At 51.3% G+C, this 19,575-nt stretch overlaps 1 protein-coding gene across 4 annotated transcripts in view; it reads left to right on the top strand.

Annotated features, from left to right (window-relative positions):
• The window catches only part of COL27A1 (collagen type XXVII alpha 1 chain), a 144,607-nt gene that overhangs the window by 119,778 nt on the left and 5,254 nt on the right, over window positions 1-19,575 (top strand). For 3 of the 4 annotated variants that reach the window (XM_067743556.1, XM_067743557.1, XM_067743555.1), the window contains 18 exons: window positions 816-872; window positions 1,062-1,115; window positions 1,676-1,729; window positions 2,012-2,065; window positions 2,877-2,930; window positions 3,013-3,120; window positions 3,882-3,989; window positions 4,819-4,926; window positions 8,586-8,639; window positions 9,129-9,191; window positions 9,579-9,632; window positions 9,775-9,810; window positions 9,932-9,949; window positions 10,182-10,217; window positions 10,478-10,504; window positions 13,227-13,292; window positions 14,163-14,331; window positions 15,346-15,455. In XM_067743556.1, the coding sequence (XP_067599657.1) occupies window positions 816-872; window positions 1,062-1,115; window positions 1,676-1,729; window positions 2,012-2,065; window positions 2,877-2,930; window positions 3,013-3,120; window positions 3,882-3,989; window positions 4,819-4,926; window positions 8,586-8,639; window positions 9,129-9,191; window positions 9,579-9,632; window positions 9,775-9,810; window positions 9,932-9,949; window positions 10,182-10,217; window positions 10,478-10,504; window positions 13,227-13,292; window positions 14,163-14,331; window positions 15,346-15,455 (1,230 nt within the window). Of the gene's footprint in view, window positions 1-815; window positions 873-1,061; window positions 1,116-1,675; window positions 1,730-1,941; window positions 2,066-2,876; window positions 2,931-3,012; window positions 3,121-3,881; window positions 3,990-4,818; window positions 4,927-8,585; window positions 8,640-9,128; window positions 9,192-9,578; window positions 9,633-9,774; window positions 9,811-9,931; window positions 9,950-10,181; window positions 10,218-10,477; window positions 10,505-13,226; window positions 13,293-14,162; window positions 14,332-15,345; window positions 15,456-19,575 lie in introns of those variants that run through there. The other variant, XR_010944888.1, reaches the window with a different exon arrangement.

The following is a 19,575-nucleotide window of genomic DNA, read 5'->3' as shown; positions in this document are numbered from 1 at the left end:
AGGAAACTGTCACATGAACAAGACCTGCAAGTTAGCCGACTGCTGAGTGCCGTCCGGGGCAGCCCAGGGCCTTCTCTGGGGCTCCCATCAAGGGTTGGACGTTTGTCCTGAAGCTGGTTCTCGGCCCACTTTCTCCCAGCAAGGGTCAGAGAAAGGGAACTGTGTCACTGGGGGCTGAATGACTGAGCAGCTCACACCATCTCTTTGTGCCTCAGTGTCCTCATCTGTAAAATGGGGAGAATGATATCACTTACTTTGTAGCGTTGTTGGGAGGATTCAGTGAGTGCCTGTGTGCGGCCGTGGCAGTGCCATGCCTGCCAGCTGTTGGAATTATTGTCACTGCTGAGGACCATGCAGGGACTTCTGCGTCATTTCATGGAATTCCACTCCACTCCGCATGGGTATTGCCATTGTCCCCTTCGCCCCTCCTCACCCTGATTCCGCAGCTGAGAAAGCTCTGAGATGGGAACGGACCTGTTGAAGGTCTAGGCAGCTGGTCCCCTGCAAAGCTGGGTGTGACCAAGGTCTCTGCTTAGCTACCCCATCTGACAGGGGCATCGGCCTGGCGGTGTCCAGCAGCGGAGAGGGTAAAGAGCCCTGTTCTGTGTTCTGCATTCCTGGTTCCATGCCCAGGTCTGCCTTTGACCCCACATCTTCCCCTTCCCTCTCTGGCCTCAGTCTTTCTGTCTGTAACCCTAAGTCGGCTGGACCTCGTCTCTGATGAAGGCCCTTTTGGCCTCAGTGCAGAGTGTCTGGAATTCCCAGAATTCACCAGGAGCAGGAGGTTTGTCCTAAAGCTAGTTTTGTGTCCACAGGGGGAGCAGGGTGAGGATGGCACGGCCGAGGGGCACCCCGGGCCACCTGGAGATCGGGTAAGACCCCCATCCCCACTGTCCATCCCGTGGACCAATGCCAGGGTGGAGCCCCGACCTGGGAGGGGGCGGGGAAACTGAGCAGGGGTGAGGCTGCTGCGAGCTTCATGAGGTTGTGGCCTAGGAGGCCCAGGTGTGGCATCCCCTGCACCCAGTGGCCCATTTTTCATTGTTGTCCTTGTCGTTTAGGGCCCTGTGGGTGATCGAGGAGACCGCGGGGAGCCAGGGGACTCTGGATACCCGGTAAGTGTCAGAGCTCCTACCTGCTGGCAGCATCGGGAGTGTTATAAGAGGGCATTCCTTGGCCTCTGTTTCCTGCAACCTAGAATTAGAACAGCCTTTGCCAGGAAACAGGCCTGTCCTTCCACCATTAGTGCCCAGGCTTTGAGCACAACCCTCCCCCTCCCCGCAAGGGCTCAGGGCGTAGTTCATGCTGAGAGGGGAAGGGTCCGAGATCTTTCCTGAGGGAGGGAGAGGATGGGCGGGGGAGGGAGACCTCTCCCCTCCAAGAACCTCAGTGTCCCCACCTGTGGCCGAGAACAGCTCTCCCAACAGAAGCAGTGTGAACAAGCCACTGAATGAGCACCAGAGCCCCCCTCCAAGCTCCGCCCACCTGCCAGCCCCCAGGCTCTTCACCGCCCCACCCTCATCCTCCCTGGCGGGGTCATTATTTCACCCATTTTGCAGATGAGGGTGCTGAGACTCGGGGACAATGACACATGGCTAGGAAGAACAAGGGCTTTCTGGGGTCCTCCTCCCCCCCCCAGAATGAGCCCCCTCACCTGTCTCTCCTTGACTTCCAGGGACAGGAGGGTGTACAAGGCCTCCGTGGAAATCCAGGCCAGCAGGGCCAACCCGTGAGTGGTGCTTGCTGTCCCATCCCCCTCCTGCCCTGAGGGGGGCGGTAGAGGAGCAGCGGGGTGATTAAAGAACTGGGCCTTTTAAAGCTTAAAGGGACCCTCCCTGCAGGAGCGCCTGGGGCAGCCCATTCTGGTTTCTCCTGCCCTGACCCTGGGGGCACCCCCAGAGCCTGCACCCCCAAACCCCTCCCCACACCTCCCCCCTCCAGGCGGAGACTGGCCACCCTCCCCAGGAGAGAATCCTGGGGCTGCCTTGCGTCATCTCACCTTGGTTTGCAGGGGCATCCGGGACCCCGGGGACGGCCGGGCCCCAAAGGATCGAAAGGGGACGAGGTAAGAGGCCCTGCCGTCCACAGGGAAGGGAAAGAGACTGGCCCAGGCACACAGCACACGGGAGGGAGGGCTGGGGGTGCTGTGAGAAAGAGAGGGAACCACAGGGAGGGGCCCTGCAGGGTGTGGCCTGGCCAAGATCCCTTCAGACAGCCTGAGGGAGGGGGGATGACCAGCCTCATTTATAGGGCCTCCCGGAGGGAGACCACCTGTCAGGTCAGCCAGCGGTATTTGAACCCAGGGCTGTCAAGATCCAAAGCTGGCCTCTCTTTCCACCATGCCGCACTGTAGAAAGAGAAAACTGGGAGAAGTGAAGTGAGGGGGTGTGGAGGAAGACACGGGGCTGGTGATGCCCGTGGAAGAGTTCAGAGGCGGTGGAGAGGAGTTTCATGCCTTGCACCCAGGGCTCCTGCATCCGCCTCCACTGAGGCTGGGCCAAGGCTGCCTTAATGCCCTCAACTTCCCCCCAGGGGTGCACCCCTCCACCCGCAGAGCCACCCCCCACCCCTCAGGGAGAGCCAAACCCATGGGGATTAAATAGACCAGCCAGCCGTAGGCTTCGCTCCCACCAGGAAGTTGCCAGGGTCCGGAGCCTCTGCAGCAGGGTTGCCAGTGAGGGCCCAGGACCCAGGGTTAGTGACAGCCTCGACCTTGGGCTTCTGAGTCAGGCTGCTTGGGCCCATCTGCAGATTCAGATGCCAAGGCCCAAGAAGTGGAGGGGCAGGGCCCGGCCACAGAAGGGCCCCCTTCCAGAGCGCCTAGTGTTCTGCACCTCCTCCAGGAAGCCCTCATCATGTGCCCCTTGATTTTTCAGGGACCAAAGGGAAAGCAAGGCAAGGCTGGGGGACCAGGACGGAGGGGGATCCAGGTGAGTGACTCCCAGCTTCTCCTCTCCCACCCACCTCCCCGCCCTCCCCAGAAGCCCTCACCAGCTTCTTATTTACCGCCAGGGCCTGCAGGGGCTGCCGGGGCCTCGGGGCGTGGTGGGGAGACAGGGCCCCGAGGGTGTCGCTGGACCAGATGGGCTTCCTGGCCGGGACGGTCAAGCAGGACAGCAGGTGAGCAGGACTTGGGGTTAAGAGACAGTGTCTCTATATGAGATGAGGTGTGTGCGTGGTGGGGTGCCGTAGGCCATGGGCCGGGAGGAGCGCGTTTGGAAACTTGGATGGGCAGAACCAGCATATCCAGAAGCCTCCTGCATGGGCAATGGCCTCATCCCTTGGGACCTGGGACCTGGGACTATGGCCCATCTCACTGTCTCTCCTCCATGCCAGTACCCAGAGGGTCATGCCCTGTCCAGCAAATAGAGCTTCCGGTTTTTAAGACCGTTCCCTTCCCCACCCATTTGTCCCGCTGGTCCAGCCATCCTCACACACAGGCAGTATGACCTCCATCCCTCAGTTTAACCTCCAGCTTCACCCAGGGTTCACCCAGGTTTTTGTTTTGTTTCGTTTTGCTTTGTTTTTTCTTTGGCTGCGTTGGGTCTTCGTTGTTGCACGCGGGCTTTCTCTAGTTGCGGAGAGCGGGGTCTTCTCTTGGTTGCAGTGTGCGGGCTTCTCATTGCGATGGCTTCTCTTGTTGTGGAGCACGGGCTCTAGGCGCACGGGCTCAGTAGTTGTGGCACATGGGCTTAGTTGCTCCGCGGCATGTGGGATCTTCCCGGACCAGGGCTCGAACCCATGTCCCCTGCACTGGCAGGCAGATTCTTAACCACTGTGCCACCAGGGAAGCCCTTCACCCAGGTTTTGAGTCATCCTGCCTCCTTGGCTGCCTATTTCCTGAAACATGAAAAATCCTCCTCTGCCCTCTTTCTTCACAGGGGGAGCAGGGAGACGATGGGGACCCTGGCCCCATGGGCCCTGCTGGGAAGAGAGGAAATCCAGGTGTGGCTGGCTTGCCTGGAGCACAGGGGCCCCCAGGATTCAAGGTCAGACACTTGTTAATCCCCTTACCCGCCCTCCACCCTTTCTGCCTTGGTACTAACTATAATGACACCGACTGCAGTGCTGATGTGAGCGCCCATGTCCCAGGGCCTGTGTGAAAATGGAGTCCTCTTTCTCAGGGGTCCCTCCCCAAGCTTAAACTTGACTTAAAGGATAGTTTATCCAGAGAGCTGTAATACTGCCCCCTACCAGGCCCTTGACACTGTCAACTATTTGTTGAGTTGTCCATGGGCGCCCTCTTGTGGGCCTTTGTGGAACAGTGCATGTTGCTGGCTCTGAGACCCTCCAAGGCATCTTTTTAGAAAGTTTCCTCGAGTGGTGGCGGAGGCAGCCAGGAGTCAGTCTGAGCCCAGGGCTAGACACTGAAGGGAAGATTGAAACGAATGAATCAAACGGGGCTCTCGCCCTCTCTGAGCTTGAGGTTTAGTTGGAGAGAGGTTGGAACCTTCCATAAAGACAGCTGGCAGAGGGAGAGATGGCCTTGGCCCGTGGAGGATTTAAATGAGCAAGGAGGGCCAGCGTGAATGGAAGTGTGGAGGTGGGGACTGCATGGTCTGTTGGGAAGAAACAATGAAGAGGAGAGGCGTGTGGGAGAGTGGATGGAAAGTGGCCCTTGAATGCCAGAGTAAGAAAAGAGACTTTCCCCTTAAGGAGGATGAAGTTTTGAGCACCCCTCCGCCACCCCCCAGGCCTATGCCTGTTGCCCCAGCACCCGGAGATGTTAACTGACCCTGTGGAATGGTTGTTCAGCGCCTCCCCTCTCCTCGAGCCATTTTCTCCCTTTGATTGGTCATCTTGGTGTATTTCTTTAAGGGTGAAAGTGGGTTACCCGGGCAGCTGGGTCCCCCTGGCAAACGAGGGACGGAAGGCGGAACGGGGCTTCCTGGGAACCAGGGGGAGCCTGGATCCAAAGGCCAGCCGGTGAGTGAGCCCCAGGGAACACACGTGTTCACACACACAGACCCAGAAGCCACCTTCCTGCTCTGTGACGAGGGCAGACCAATACCCTCTGTGGGCACAGATACCATTCTGCCTCCCCTGCGTGCGGGCTTGGGGGTGGAAAAAAGCTGAGAAATGAGATATGAGCAGTCCCTTCAGAATGAGGAGAGGTGATTCCAACCGGAACTCTAAATAGCCTTCAACAGCCTTGTATCTATTAGAGAAATTGCATCTATAGTTTAAAAACTTCCCACAAAGGCTCGGATGACTTCACTGGTAAATCCTAGTAATTGTTTATGGAAGAAAAAAATACCAATTCTGCATAAACTCTTCCAGAAAATTGAAGAGGAGGAATATTTCCCAACACATTCTATGAGGTTAGCATTACCTTGATGTCAGTGCCAGATGAGGACATTACAAGAAAAGAAAACTACAGACCAATATACCTCATAACTATAGATACAAAAATTGTCAATACAATTTTAGAAAAATGAATCTAAGAATACATTAAAAGGATTGTACATCAAGATCAAGTGAGGTTTATCCCAGGAATGCAAGGATGGTATAACATTTGAAAGTAAATCAATGTAATTCAGCATATTAGCAAGTGAAAAAAGAAAACCCAGTTAATCATCTCAGTAGGTACAAGAAAAGTAATTGATAAAATCCAACTCCATTTCTGATAAAATTTCTCAACTTGGTAGACCAAGGAACTCTCTCAACTTGATAAAGGGCATCCATGAAAAATCTATATTTAACATCATACTTAATAGTGAATGACTGGGACTTCCCTGGTGGTGTAGTGGATAAGACTCCACACTCCCAACGCAGGGGGCCCGGATTTGATCCCTGGTCAGGGAACTAGATCCCACATGCATGCCACAGCTAAGAGTTCACATGCTACAACCAAGGAGCCAGCGTTCCTCAACTAAGGAGCCGGCAAGCTGCAACTAAGGAGCCTGCCCGCCACAACTAAGACCCGACCCAACCGAAAAAAAAAAAAAATAGTGAATGACTGAATTCTTTCTCCCAAAGGGCAGAAACAAGTCAAAGATATCTGTTCTCACTACTTCTATTCAACATTGTATTGGCAGTTCTAGCCAATGCAGTAAGGCAAGAAAAGTAAATAAAAACATTCATATCAAAAAGGAAGACATGAAACTTTTCATCTGTAGACAAAATGGTTGTCTACGTAGAAAACCCAATAGAATCTACAATAAAGCTACTAGAATAAGGGAGTTTTAGCAAGATAGCAGGACACCAGCTCAATATACTCGAATGACTTGTGTGTGCTAGCAAGAAGCAATCAGAATTGGAAATCTAGAGAGCAATACTATTTACAATAGCATAAAAATATGAAATCCTTAGAGATACACATGACAATAGGTGTATAAGACATGTACACTGAAAAACTATAAAGCATTGTTGAGATAAATTGAGGGAGATCTAAATAAATGGAGATATTTACTGTGTTTATTGGTCAAAAAACTCAATATTGTTAAGATGTCAATTTTCCTCATGTTGGTCTATAGATTCAACACAATCCCAATCAAAATCCCATCAAGTTTTTCTTGTAGAAAATAACAAGCTAATTCTAAAATTCATTTGGAAATGCAAAAGACCTAGAATAACCAAAACAACTTGGGAAAAGAAGAACAAAGTTGAAGGACTAACAGTAGTTGATTTCAAGACTTACAAAGCTACAGGAATCAAGAAGGTATGGTATTGCCATAAATATACTAACGGATCAAAGGAACAGAAAAAAGAGTCCAGAAATGTATTCATTCATATACAGACAACTGATCTTTGACATAGGTGCAAAAGTAATTCAGTGGATACGGAATAGTGTTTTCCAGCAATGGCTCCAGAACAATTGGATACTTCATACTGTGTACAAAAGTTAACTCAACGTGGATCATACACCTAAAAATAAAACCAAAAGGGCTAAAACTTCTACAAGAAAGTGTACAAGAAAATCTTTGAGACCTTGGGTTATAAAAAGATTTCTTAGAAATGACACCAAAAGCATGATGCATAAAAGAAAATCTGATAAATTGGACATAATGAAATTTAAAACTTTTGCTTCTCAAAAGGACACTGTTAAGAGAATGAAAAGATAAGACACATACTAGGAGAAAGTGCAAAGCATATGTCTCGTAAAGGATTTATAGCCAGAATATATAAAGAACACTCAAAACTCAATAGTAAGAAAATAAGCAGCCCAATTTTAAAAATTAGACAAAAGGTTTGAGTAGACACTTCAAAGAAGCTATACAGATGGCAAATAAGCACATGAAAAGATCAGTATCATTAATCATTAGGCAAATGCTCCTTATAACCACAATGAGATGCTACTGCACACCTTTGAATTTGAATGGAGAAAATTTTTAAAGACTGATCGTACTGATCCTTGGCAAGGATGTGGAGCAATGGGAAGTCTATACTCTGCTAATAGGAATGTAAAATTGTACAACCACTTCGGAAAACAGTTGAGCAGTTTCTTTAAAAGTTAAGCAACAGGGCTTCCCTGGTGGCGCAGTGGTTGAGAGTCCGCCTGCTGATGCCGGGGACATGGGTTCGTGCCCCGGTCTGGGAGGACCCCACATGCCGCAGAGCGGCTGGGCCCGTGAGCCATGGCCGCTGAGCCTGCACATCCGGAGCCTGTGCTCTGCAACAGGAGAGGCCACAACAGTGAGAGGCCCACGTACCGTGGGAAAAAAAAAAAGTTAAGCAACAGGGCTTCCCTGGTGGTGCAGTGGTTGAGAATCCGCCTGCCAATGCAGGGGACACGAGTTCGATCCCCTGGTCTGGGAAGACCCCACATGCCATGGAGCAACAAAACCCGTGCGCCACAACTACTGAACCTGTGCTCTAGAGCCCGTGAGCCACAACTACTGAGCCCATGCTCCATGAAGCCACATGCCTAGAGCCCTTGCTCCACAACGAGGGAAGCCACTGCAGTGAGAAGCCCGCGCGCCGCAACGAAGAGTAGCCCCCGCTCGCTACAACTAGAGAAAGCCCGCACACAGCAACGAAGACCCAACACAGCCAAAAATAAATTAAAAAAAAAAAAAAAGTTAAGCAACAACGAACCATATACGCAGGCCTCCGGAATTATAACCTTATCTGAATCTAGCACACTCCACAACATCTGTGTGACTTTGAGCAGGTGCCTGCCCTCTCTGAGTCTTTATTTCCTGGTCTGTGCATAGGCACATTGTGTCTCCCCAGGCTGATGTGGGAACACACATGCATGGTGGTGCATGCAGAGTGCCTGACACAGAGCAGGCCCTTGGTTTTTAGGGGTTACTTTGAGGGGCCCATTCCTCAGTAGAGCCTTTGGGATGGGTTGGGAAGTCTACAGGTCCTTCCACTGTCTTCCTTGAAGACCTGGGACAGGAGATCCTGAGTGCTCTAGAGCATCCCCTGTGGAAGGCCTGAGCTGGCCTCCACTTTCCCATTTGACAGAGGGCACAGGCTCCTGCCCCGCTGGAGTCCAGGCTGACCTGGCGTCTGCTCTGTGAGCCATTCACACTCATCTGATCGCTTCGAGGTGGAGTGGCTGATATCCCTGCAAGAAGGCAGGCCCAGGGGTCCTGCATGACTGCCCAGGCACCCTTCTCATCCTGTTCTCCCCACAGGGTGACTCTGGTGAGATGGGATTCCCAGGAATGGCTGGCCTCTTCGGACCCAAGGTACAGATTCCCATTCTACACTGTTCCTCTTGGGGCCCCATCCATCCACCTGCTTGTTCATTTATTCATTTATTCACTCAACAAATATTTCTTGAGCATTTGCAGGGTGGGCTGGAACACAGCCAGGGTCTAGCATGAACACCTGTGTCTCCCAGCACTCACATTCCAGCAGACCTGGGTTCTAAACCCAGCTCCACAATTCAACTGCTCTGTGCCTCAAGCAAGTTACTCGGTCTCTCCAAGCCTCAGTTTTCTCATCTATAAAATGGGTATAATAACAGCAAAGGGTTGTTACAATTAAGACCAGAGACCCACACCATTTAGCACCGAGCCAGCTCTCTGGCACATTTGTTACTCTTCCTGGAGCCTCTCGGGTGAGGCATCTCTTGACAAGGAGGGCAAAGGTTGGCCAGACCTCGGGTGGCAGAGCGCTGGAGCCCTCGCCCAGTGGCCGCCCAGACACAGCAGCCCTTCCTCTGCCTTCTGCAGGGCCCCCCAGGAGACATTGGCTTCAAAGGCATCCAGGGCCCTCGGGGGCCTCCTGGCTTGATGGTGAGTCGTCTCCCTGTCTATCCCAGCAGGGACAGTTATCCGAGGCCCAAGGCTCCCAGCCATCAGCCGGGGGGCCGCCACTCCTCCTGTTCCTTCGGCATCGAGCCCCTCTGCCCACAGTCTTCACTCCTGTTTCCATACCTTTGCTCATGCCGTTCCTGCCAGCTGGGCTGCCATCCTTTCCCCTTTCACTGCTCCCCCCGTCCACTGGTGGCCCCCCCCACAAGGCACATAGGACGGGCTCAGGAGACGCATGGCCTGGCCCCCTTGAGGACGTCTCCCTTCCATCCCCTTGGGACACTCAGGCTGCCCTCTACCCTCCTGTCCCTGTGACTGTATTCCCCAGGCTCTGGGACAAGGACACACAAGCCTTTCTCTCTCCTTTAGGGGAAGGAAGGCATCATTGGGCCCCTAGGATTCCTGGGACCTTCAGGACGCCAGGTATGTGCAGGGGGCTGGCCAGGAACACCGCTGGGGCGAGACTGTCTCTGTGACCCAGGGCCAGTCTGAGCCTCAGTTTCCCCATCTGGGACGTGGGGCTTCCCCTCTGAGCCCCCTCTCACTGGGCCATGGTTTATTGCAGGGTCCGAAGGGTGACAAAGGCAGGCGAGGGGACTTGGTGAGTGGATGGGCTGGGGACACTATGGCAGGGGGTATGGCAGGGTTGGGCTGGGGCAGGGGGCGGGCATGGCTCAGCCTGGTCCTCTGACTCTTTCTCCCTGCTTCTGTCCCCCCTCTAGGGATTGCAAGGTCCGAGGGTGAGTGGGCTGCGGTATGAGGGCTGGGGGGACAGGGGAGTGGGAGGGACGGGCCCTCTGGTTTCCCCTGCCCATGACCAGGCGTGTCCTTGGGCACGTTTTTCCCTGTGGGCCTCACTCTGCACCTGGGCCACCATCGTGCCCGGGTCTCAGGTCTGCTGGAGGAGGCCCGGGCTGGGTGGGGGGATGAGAGGCCTTTGACCAGGGCCTCATTGTTCTCCTCTTCCTCCAGGGTCCTCCCGGTCCCAGAGGGCAGCCCGGCCCACCGGTAGGTAGCTGTGTGCCCAGTACCCCTTGAACTGCAGGGCAGCAGGTGGGATTCCTTTGAGTGAAACCCAAGGCTGTGCTGGCAGCCTTCACAGGACTGGCCCTGACTTCACAGGCCAGGCCAGGCCTCCGGGACAGTGTGACACAGCCCTGGTAGGGCCAGGCAGAGACCAGCGTGGTGGGTTCTCTCACGCCCCGACAGCCCCCGGGACTGCAGCACCAGGTCCCCGTCAGATACAGACCCTGCCTCTTCTTTTGCAGGGTCCTCCAGGGAGCCCTATTCACTTTGTAAGTTGGAGAACATTCTCTGTTGCCTGCGTGGGGTAAGGCCTGGGGGGTGGTGTCGGGGGCAGGTGGCGGCAGTGGACCCCTCTCTGGCCAAGGTGGCCCTAAACTGCCCACGTCCTTTTGCCGCTCCATACTGGATCCTGGACCCTGAAGCGGCAGAAAGAGCCCCGGGCTGAGAGGCAGGATACCCAGCTTTTAGTCAGAATGCACCCCTGACTATGAACCCAGGAAGACCTCCCACCGCTGGCTCCGGGGTCCCGTCGGTACACTGTACAGATCCGTTGACAACTCTTTAAGGTTCTGGTACCGATTCCAACCTGTGTGTGTGTGTTGGGAAGGGGGGTTCCCCACACCAACAAGCAATGTTGGGGACACACCAGCTGGGTGTCCTACAATTCAACTCAATCCTGACACTACATGGAGTTAGCATCAGATTCCACAGGTTGAGGGCTCAGTCCTACAAGATTGCTGCTGGCCCCCCCATCCCCCAATCCCCATGTCCCTCACCATCCCCCCCTCGCCGCCCCCCTTCAGATTTGCCAGTGGCAAATCCAGGTGTCACCTGTGCCTCTGGCCAACTGGCTGTAAACCAGAGGTTCCCACCATGCCCTCCTGGGGTTCCGTTAATTTGCTAGAGCGGCTCACAGAACTCATGGAAACACTTTACATATTAGATTGTTGGTTTATTATAAAAGGCTGTCACTGAGGAGCAGCCAGATGGAAGATGTGCATAGGGCAAGGCACGGGGAAGGGGCACGAGCTCCCCTGTTCTCCCCGAATCTCCGTGTGTTCACCAACCTGAAAGCCCACTGAACCCAGTCCTTTTGGGATTTTATGCAGGCTTCATTACACAGACATGATTGATTAAATCATTGGCCACTGGTGATTGACTCGACCTCCAGCCCCCTCTCCCCTCCCTGGAGACTGTGGGCCGTAACTGCAAGTTCCAACCCTCTGATCACACGGTTGGTTCCAGCAACCACAAGCCCCCATACTTAGGTTACTTACTGAGCAGTCCAAAAGTCACCTCATTAATATAGCAAAAGAGACCCTATTCCAGGAGATTCCAGGGCTTTTAGGAGCTCTGTGCCAGGAACGGGATTGGAGACCAAATATATATTTCTTATTATAAATCATAATATCGCAGAGTCCTTCCAGCTCAGATTCTGAGTCCAAAGAGGGCCGGCGGGCAAGGTTGCAGGGGGGGCCCCTGTGTTCCTCCCTGGTGGGTACCCTGGCCTGTATGAAAGCATGGCCCCCTCCCAAGCCCTCTGACAATTCCGTCTCCATTTCACCACGGTGATGATTGACTGTTAGAAGCAGGCCCTGACAGCGTCCGGGAGCGGCCAAGGGGAAGGGCTGAATGGGGGGGGAGGAGCCCTCGGGCCGTGAGCTGCTCGGAGCCCCTGTTCTCCCCTCTCTGCTGCTCGCTGCCCATCCCTCTGCCTCGCCCATAAAAATGGAATGACAGCCCTGGCCTCTCCCTCTACACTTTTCCTTCTTTATTCAGTAAGGAAGCCAGCTAGGGGGAAGTGAAGAGATCTAAGAAAAACCTTCTCCCTCTGAAAAAATGGGAAATGAGAGGGTTTTGAGTTTTTTCGAATACTAACTAATATATTCAGTGCTTGTTACATGCCAGACAGCATTAGAAGTGCTTTTCACGTATTAACTCATTTATTCCTCTCAACAGTTCTGAGAGAGTTTTATTGTCATGCCCATTATCAGGATGAGACAACTGAGGCAAAGACAGGTTAAGCAACTTGCCCAGATTGTGCAGTTAGTAAGTAGCAAGGCTGGGATTTGAGCTGGAGAAGTCCCTCCAGAGTCCTCGCCCCAGACCCCAATCCTGCGCTTTACTCACTGTCAGATTCTCCCCCTCACTATTTTCATGGCAAGTCCATGGCTATGTTTCTGGCAAGCCCAGTGCCAGGGATGGAGCTACAAGTGTACGTGAGACAATTACAGTGCAAGCCAAAGGGGAGACACGGGGACTGTAGAGGAAGGGGTCCACACCCAGCCTGGGGGCAGAAACGTCAGGAAAGAGTTCCCATGGCAGCTGGCGTCTATAGGATGAGCGTAGGGCAGGGTTTCTCAGCTGCAGCGCTGTTGACATTCGGAACCAGATGATTCTTTGCTGTGAGTGATTGTCCTGTGCGTGGTAGGATGTTCAGCAACATCCTCCACCCACTACACGCCAGTAGCATCCCCTCCTCCAGCTGTGACAGCCCCCGAAGTCTCGAGATATTGCCCAACGTCCACTGGGGGCAGCATCTCCCCTGGATGAGTACCACTGGGATAGTAAATGGAATGGTGGAGGGAGGGAAGAGGCAACGGGAGCAGCATGTGCAAAGGCCCAGTGGCTAGACAGAGCATGGTACTTAGGAACTTAGAAGTACAATAGTGTGTCTGGTGCACGGAGCACATGTGGGAGAGAGAAGAGAGGCGGGGCCAGAGACCACAGCACTCAGTCCAGGTCTTAGAGCCATGCTGAGGAGTTTGGACTTAATCCTGAGGGTGTTGGAGCACTATGGAAGTGCCTGGAGGAAGGGAGCAGAAGGGCCTGTTTGCAAGGGGAAGAAGGACAGAGTTGCACCAAAGGCATGCTGTTGGCCACGATCCCACCGGGGAAGCGGGGGTGGGAGGGCTCTCGCTCAGACCCTGGAGCACCCGCTTGGTGGGTGTGTGGAGACCAGGAGGTACACCCTGTCTTCTCCCCGCACAGCAACAAGATGACCTTGGGGCAGCTTTCCAGACGTGGATGGACGCTAGTGGAGCACTGAGAGCAGAGGTACCACCAGGGGCCCTGCCCACATGGGGTCCCTTCCTGGGGGAAACGGAAGTGATGGCCCATGTGTGGTCAGTGCCCTCCACGTGGCCTGCACTGAGTGATTCATGGCCAGAGCAGGGGCCAGAAACAGGCCTGAGCCCTTTCTCTTTCCTCCAGAGCCCTTTCCTCCTGAGTCAGGAAGAGATGCTCAGCTGGGTCCAGAGCCCACAGCAGCTTCCGTGGTTCAGTCCCACAGCCCGCCAGGAGCAGGAAGTTCGTTGTCAGTCCACAGGCTCTGCTAAGACCCTGGCCGGTGATCAAGTCAGCCCCAGGATATGAGGCTGAGCAGGGCCTCAGGTGTCCTCTAGTCAAGCCCTGTCAGGAGTGCCCTTTGCTTCTTTGCCTCCTTCCCGCGATGGGGAGCTCACTATCTCCCAGCTCAGACCTTCAGACATTTCCATTTGTGCCCTGAGCAGCATGCTGGGGAGAGGTGATGCCGAGGTGACTCTCTCAGGGCTCATGACCCAGGGGGAAGGACAGATGGAAAGGCCCGTTATCTTCCTTCCATTCTGGGGGTCAGTGGAAAGTCCTTCACCAACCCCTTCCCGAGGGATTTGACTTGACTCCTCGCTCACGGGGACCTTGCTGTTCTGCACAGGAACCAGGCTGACCCTCTACTCCTCTCAAGCCTCCAGACCCTCCTGGCAGATCTGCCCCCACCTGTCCCTGGTCCCCAGTCTCTATTTGTTCAGTGGAGGGAGACCCAAGTGTGCCCCCTGCTGGGAACTCAGATGTCTCCTCAGTAGCAAGAACCTGGGGCTGTGGAGGCTCGGACCTCCGGCCAGACCAGGACCTCAAGAGGCCGATGGCCACCCTCTCTCCCCACGACAGGGTTACAGCCATCCGGACCGGCTGGTGCTGGACCAGGGAGGGGAGATCTTTAAAACCTTACACTACCTCAGCAGCCTCATCCAGAGCATTAAGACGCCCCTGGGCACCAAAGAGAACCCCGCCCGGGTCTGCCGGGACCTCATGGACTGTGAACAGAAGATGGTGGATGGTACGAGCGCCGGTGCGGTCTCAAGCGAGGGCTTCCTGCCCCAGGGGTGGGGCAGGGCGGGGCAGGGGGTTCCGGGAGGAGCCGGGGGGATGGTGCATTAGAGCCTCCACTCCACTGGGCCAAGTTTCTGTCCTTGGGGAGGCAGTCATTTATTCACTCAACAGACAGTCACGGAGCCCCACGATGTGCCAAGTGCTTGTGCTTCCTGGGGTGTGGGGATATAGTGGGAAACACAGAGGAGTGGTCCCACCCTTCCAGAGCCCACAGATCTGCAAGCTGTCCCATTTCCGTGCAATGGGACAAGAGCTGTGGCAGAAAAAGCCCCCAGGGCCAGGAGGGGACCCCATCATAGCTTCCCTGCAGAGCCAGGATTCCCCCTTTCTGTCCGCACCTCATCCAAGTCTCTTCTCTCTCTGTGAGCTGATGTGGTGCTGTGGAAGGACCACAGTTTTAGAGGCAGAGAGACCGGAGTTTGAAGGTCAGCCCTGCCTCTGACCAGCTCTGTGAGCTGGGCAAGCCACCCTTCTCTCTGCTGAGCAAGAAGGTGGCCGGCTGTCCTACTCTTTCAGCTCTGGGGTCTTTGGCTCCCTTGGAAACCCAAAGGGGAAACCAAGTGCCGGCAGAAGTGCCTGGTTGATGGGGTAGAAGCCCTGACTCCCACCAAGCTCTAGGAGGATCCCTAGCCTTGGCGGCGAAACCGTTCAATTAAACGATCCCTAAATCCCTTGGGCAAGTGACTCAGCCTCTCTCAGCCTCGGTTGTCCCCTCTGTAAAATGGACGCTACCCAAGAGCGACATAGGCAAGGGCTCCACCACGTGGCCCCTCCGGGGCCTCTGCCCAGAGGGTTTCCTTCCATCTCTGCGGCTCATAGAATCCCTTTTCTGCTCACCCTCCCCGACCTCATGTCCAGCTGGGGCTCAGCGGGTCCCAGGGTGTGGGGTCCACCTGCAGAAGCAAGCCCCGGGTTCCTCCCCACATATACATATGCCACCCCCGTCCCCTGCTGCCTGCAGGTACCTACTGGGTGGATCCAAACCTTGGCTGCTCGTCCGACACCATCGAAGTCTCCTGCAACTTCACACATGGTGGACAGACGTGTCTCAAGCCCATCACAGCCTCCAAGGTACCCATCTGCTCCCCAGTCCCCACTGGATGGCCCTCTCTACACCCCCCTGCCCCCTGCCCTGGACCACAGCCCACCCAGGTTTGGGACTGAGCCTTGACTATCTTGCTACATGGCCTTGAGAAAGTCATCTCCTCTTTCTGAATCCCAGTTCCTCATCTGTACACTGGGGATGAATTGTTCAAAATCCATGGTTTCCAAACCCTTCTGAGTTATGTGATGCCAATGGTTCTTTCTTCAAATAGAACTTTCTGCCTAATATCTAAAATGGCGGAGTTAGCCAAGCTGGCCTGGCTTGGACAGCCGTGACCATCAGCACAAAATAAGTCAGTGCGTTGCTCAGCTGGGATATGTGTTCCGGGGTTGTATACGCAAATACGTAACTCATGTTTGGTGCCCACTTAGCATGTGCCAGTCTCCGGGCTGAGAATTTTCTCTGTACCGTCACCCCCATTTCTATTAACGACAACCATAGAAAAACTAATTTGTGTGCAAATTAAGTCTAGTTTCAATAAATTTGATTATTTACATAAGTGCAGCAGGAAGAGTGATTGACAGCATAGGCTCCTTGCTGCTTTGCTGGAACCTTTCATAACGAGTCTCAGATTGAACTTTTAAAAGCCTCTCCAGGCCAGGAAGCCGAGGCAAGAACTTACCATCCTTTGCCTGGAATACTTATAGACTTGGGTGAATTCCTCTCTTATTAAAAGTCCTCACAATATCCTGAGATTCCTGTACCTGCCAGGAAGTGACCTTCCTTACTCACCTGGTAAGGCTGCTGGGAACCCTGTAATCAAGGTAACAGACTGATTTTTCTAAGGGGCTTTATTGGCTCCATAAAGTCAACCTTAGTTCCTTAAGTGATCTGGTCATATCTGAGTCTCTTTATGTCTCTCTCAAATATGACATTCCATTCATAGCCTTGGTGATAACCAGTATTTCCAATTGTGTCCTGTTACAAGGAGAATAGATTCTCACTGAACTTATGCAAATAATTATACTGCCATGAGAATACTCACCAAGAGCTTCTGAATTCTAGAAGGATCAGGTGGGAGAAACAGCAATTGTTTCATCTTTGTTCACAAAGGTGTACTTCACCAAATGGCTGTAATGCATTGCTAGCTTAAGAGAAAAGTTTTCCTTAAATGTGGAAACAGAGATTAAAAGAACTGCCAGTGTTTCCAAAAAAGCATAAAAAGTTATAATCATCCCCATCAGTTCGTTCAGTCCTATGTAATTCATCCTCGATCTTGATCTTTTGTTAGTTTCATGAATCCAGTTTTTCCTTAGAGTTCTATAAATTCTTACCCATTCAATGGTATGATTTAAAAGTTATCAGAAACCTGTACTTGTCAGAGTCCTTTCCATGAATCTCCTTGAAGATGAAGCACTTTTGCAAAGGAATAAAACAATAATTATAAATGATAAAAGAGGAAAACAATAATTATAAATGATAAAAGACTGACAAAAGAATGACATTTTAAAATGCCTATGGTTAAAGATCTGATGGGAGTTCATTATGATGCAGTTGACAAGGAAATTTGGTTATTTCTGTGACACACAACATTTTAAGTTGATAGCTGGGGTTATAGATGGATAACATAACATATCAGACTTTTAGGAATTTCATATTATTTCTGGAACACCATATTAATAACATATACCCATTCAAGGATATCCATAAAGAGAAGGTGTATTTCTTATTTGACAATGTTTCCCATGTGATTTAATACATCAAATAAGCCTAATTAGTTTAATGTTTCTCTTTTTATAAGGAAAGAGATGGATCTTTTGAGATGTTCCAACGATCCTCTGGAAAACCCCAGTTACTTCCAAGTCAAAAAGTCTTCATTTAGAACTTGATTTTGGGAAGTCTGTCAAAAATATCAAAGGTTTTGGACACTTGACTAAATAGAATCACAGATCATTATGAAAAAGTGCTTAATTATCTACTTAGCCAAAGTGACAAAAGATTTTAAAAGCAAATACAGATGGTTACATCGTTGTGAGAAAACTTAGCTCTTTTGATATTGAGAAGACTGTGTCTTCTAGGTAACTAAAGACCTCATTAAGGCAACATGAAGCACAGGAAATTATTTTGATAAAACACAAAATCTTTGCTTTCTAGCCAGATTACTTAAAAGGTAAAGAAAAACTTTACATAATCTCTTAACAGGAGCAGACCAGTGCTCCAAGAAAACTTTGTCCTTATAGCAGATGAAGAAAATTACATAAGCACATTATTGATATTAAAGCTTATGTAAAAAAAAAAACTCTAATAGTAACAGTCCAATTTTAGCCAACTTGACCACACAAGGTAAAATTCCTTTTCTCTCTCCTGACAATATGCTTAAACTACCTCCAAAATCTTCATTAGACAGTAGACAAAGTCAGCCATCATCCCAAGCTAATTTTCTTTTGTAATAGAGATAACATGGATTTATTTGACTAGTAAACCCTGTAAAGTTATTTATCTGCAGTATATTTAATGCTGATAACTATAAAGACATACCTATTTTAATTAAAACAAACTTAGACTGGCTTTTATTTACCAAAGATTATCCCAGATCATGTGAACTTGAAAAACATTTGGATTAGTTTCTATATTTCTGAGTTTTAGGAATACCTAATTCATAAGTGCTTTTTTTTTTTTTTTTTTTTGGTACGCGGGCCTCGCACTGTTATGGCCTCTCCCGTTGCGGAGCACAGGCTCCGGACGCGCAGGCCCAGCGGCCATGGCTCACGGGCCCAGCCGCTCCACGGCATGTGGGATCTTCCTGGACCGGGGCACGAACCCGTGTCCCCTGCATCGGCAGGCAGACTCTCAACCACTGCGCCACCAGGGAAACCCATAAGTGCTTATTTTTAAGCCGGTTAAACGGAGCTCTTTTACAAATTAACTTTGGCAATACCATTCAGAGGTAGAGAGAAAGAAAAAGTCACAAATACATCCAGAGACTTACATAAACACACAGAGACACTGAGATGCTATAGCTTCCACTCCAAAATTTTAGCCATGAATCAGGTACGACAATATAAAACTTACTAGTCTGTAAATAACGTTTGACTCCAAATTGTGTCTGACAGGCAGAACAAAGTTACCTGCTCCAGTGGCTAATGCTTTTTACTAGTATTTGTGGAGATGACTTTTAAGATGTGTATTTGTTCTTGACAAGTAATATTAAGGAGGCTGTGGACTAGCTTTTGAGTAAGAGAGCTTTTATAGCAGTTTGTATTTTAAGAGGCCTCTTCCCTCTCATTTTTTTTCTTCAGCCTCAGGCAATTGTGGGTAGAGTTTTAGTTACCTCCTGGGGTGTTTCCATTTCAAAGATTTAATCTTCAAGGGACAGAGAAAAAAATGTAAATTTTCTTCCAGGAGTTTTAGTGCCTTTTGTATGGTTTTGGCAGTTCCAATAAAATGTTGTAGTACCACCCTATAATTAGGGGAGTGTGCTCTAAAAATAATTCTCTGCCCATCAACAGGACTAGCATCTTGGCAGTCATGGTAACAAAAAAATAATAATAATAATTCTTTGGGTCAAATGGGGCCTCTTCAGAGTTGAAAATGAAGAGGGGTCATTTAGATCGCCACGACCATGGAAATGGTAAACCCACTGGACCGTGCCAATTTTGCGCAGCAGGAGATGGGCCTCATCTTAATGTTTTCCATTCACTGTGAGCCTTAGCAGTGATCACTGTGATGGAAGGATGCAACCATGCCAGGAGTAAACATCCAAAAAGAGTAAGGGCCCTGGTAGGATACCAGTGGCTCTAGGGGCCTTTGCCTTCCCTGATCCCTCTTCCTCATCCTAGATGCCTGGATGACCCCGTCAACTTTTCCCTCGGCAGCAGGGACGCCTTATAAGGTGTGTTTCTTAGTTCTGCCGAGGCGAAAGCCGAGGGGGCTGAGGAAACAAGCATATAGCCCAGATGGATCTTTAAGAAAACTATGGATTTTAGGGTCTTTGGAGGTACTGGCCAGTCGTTGAATTTTGGCAGCCTTGAGTAACGATTGAGAGCCTGTAACACACAAACAAACAAAAATACCAAAATAGCCAATTAGTTCCCCTCTCTCCTTCCTGCTACATAAAATATTTAAGAAAAATTTGAATTTCAGTTC

This window comes from Pseudorca crassidens, chromosome 7 (genome assembly GCF_039906515.1).
Source record: "Pseudorca crassidens isolate mPseCra1 chromosome 7, mPseCra1.hap1, whole genome shotgun sequence".
Lineage (NCBI taxonomy): Eukaryota > Metazoa > Chordata > Mammalia > Artiodactyla > Delphinidae > Pseudorca > Pseudorca crassidens.
Note: the sequence above shows the minus strand (reverse complement) of the source record. Positions and strands in the feature narration are given on the sequence as shown.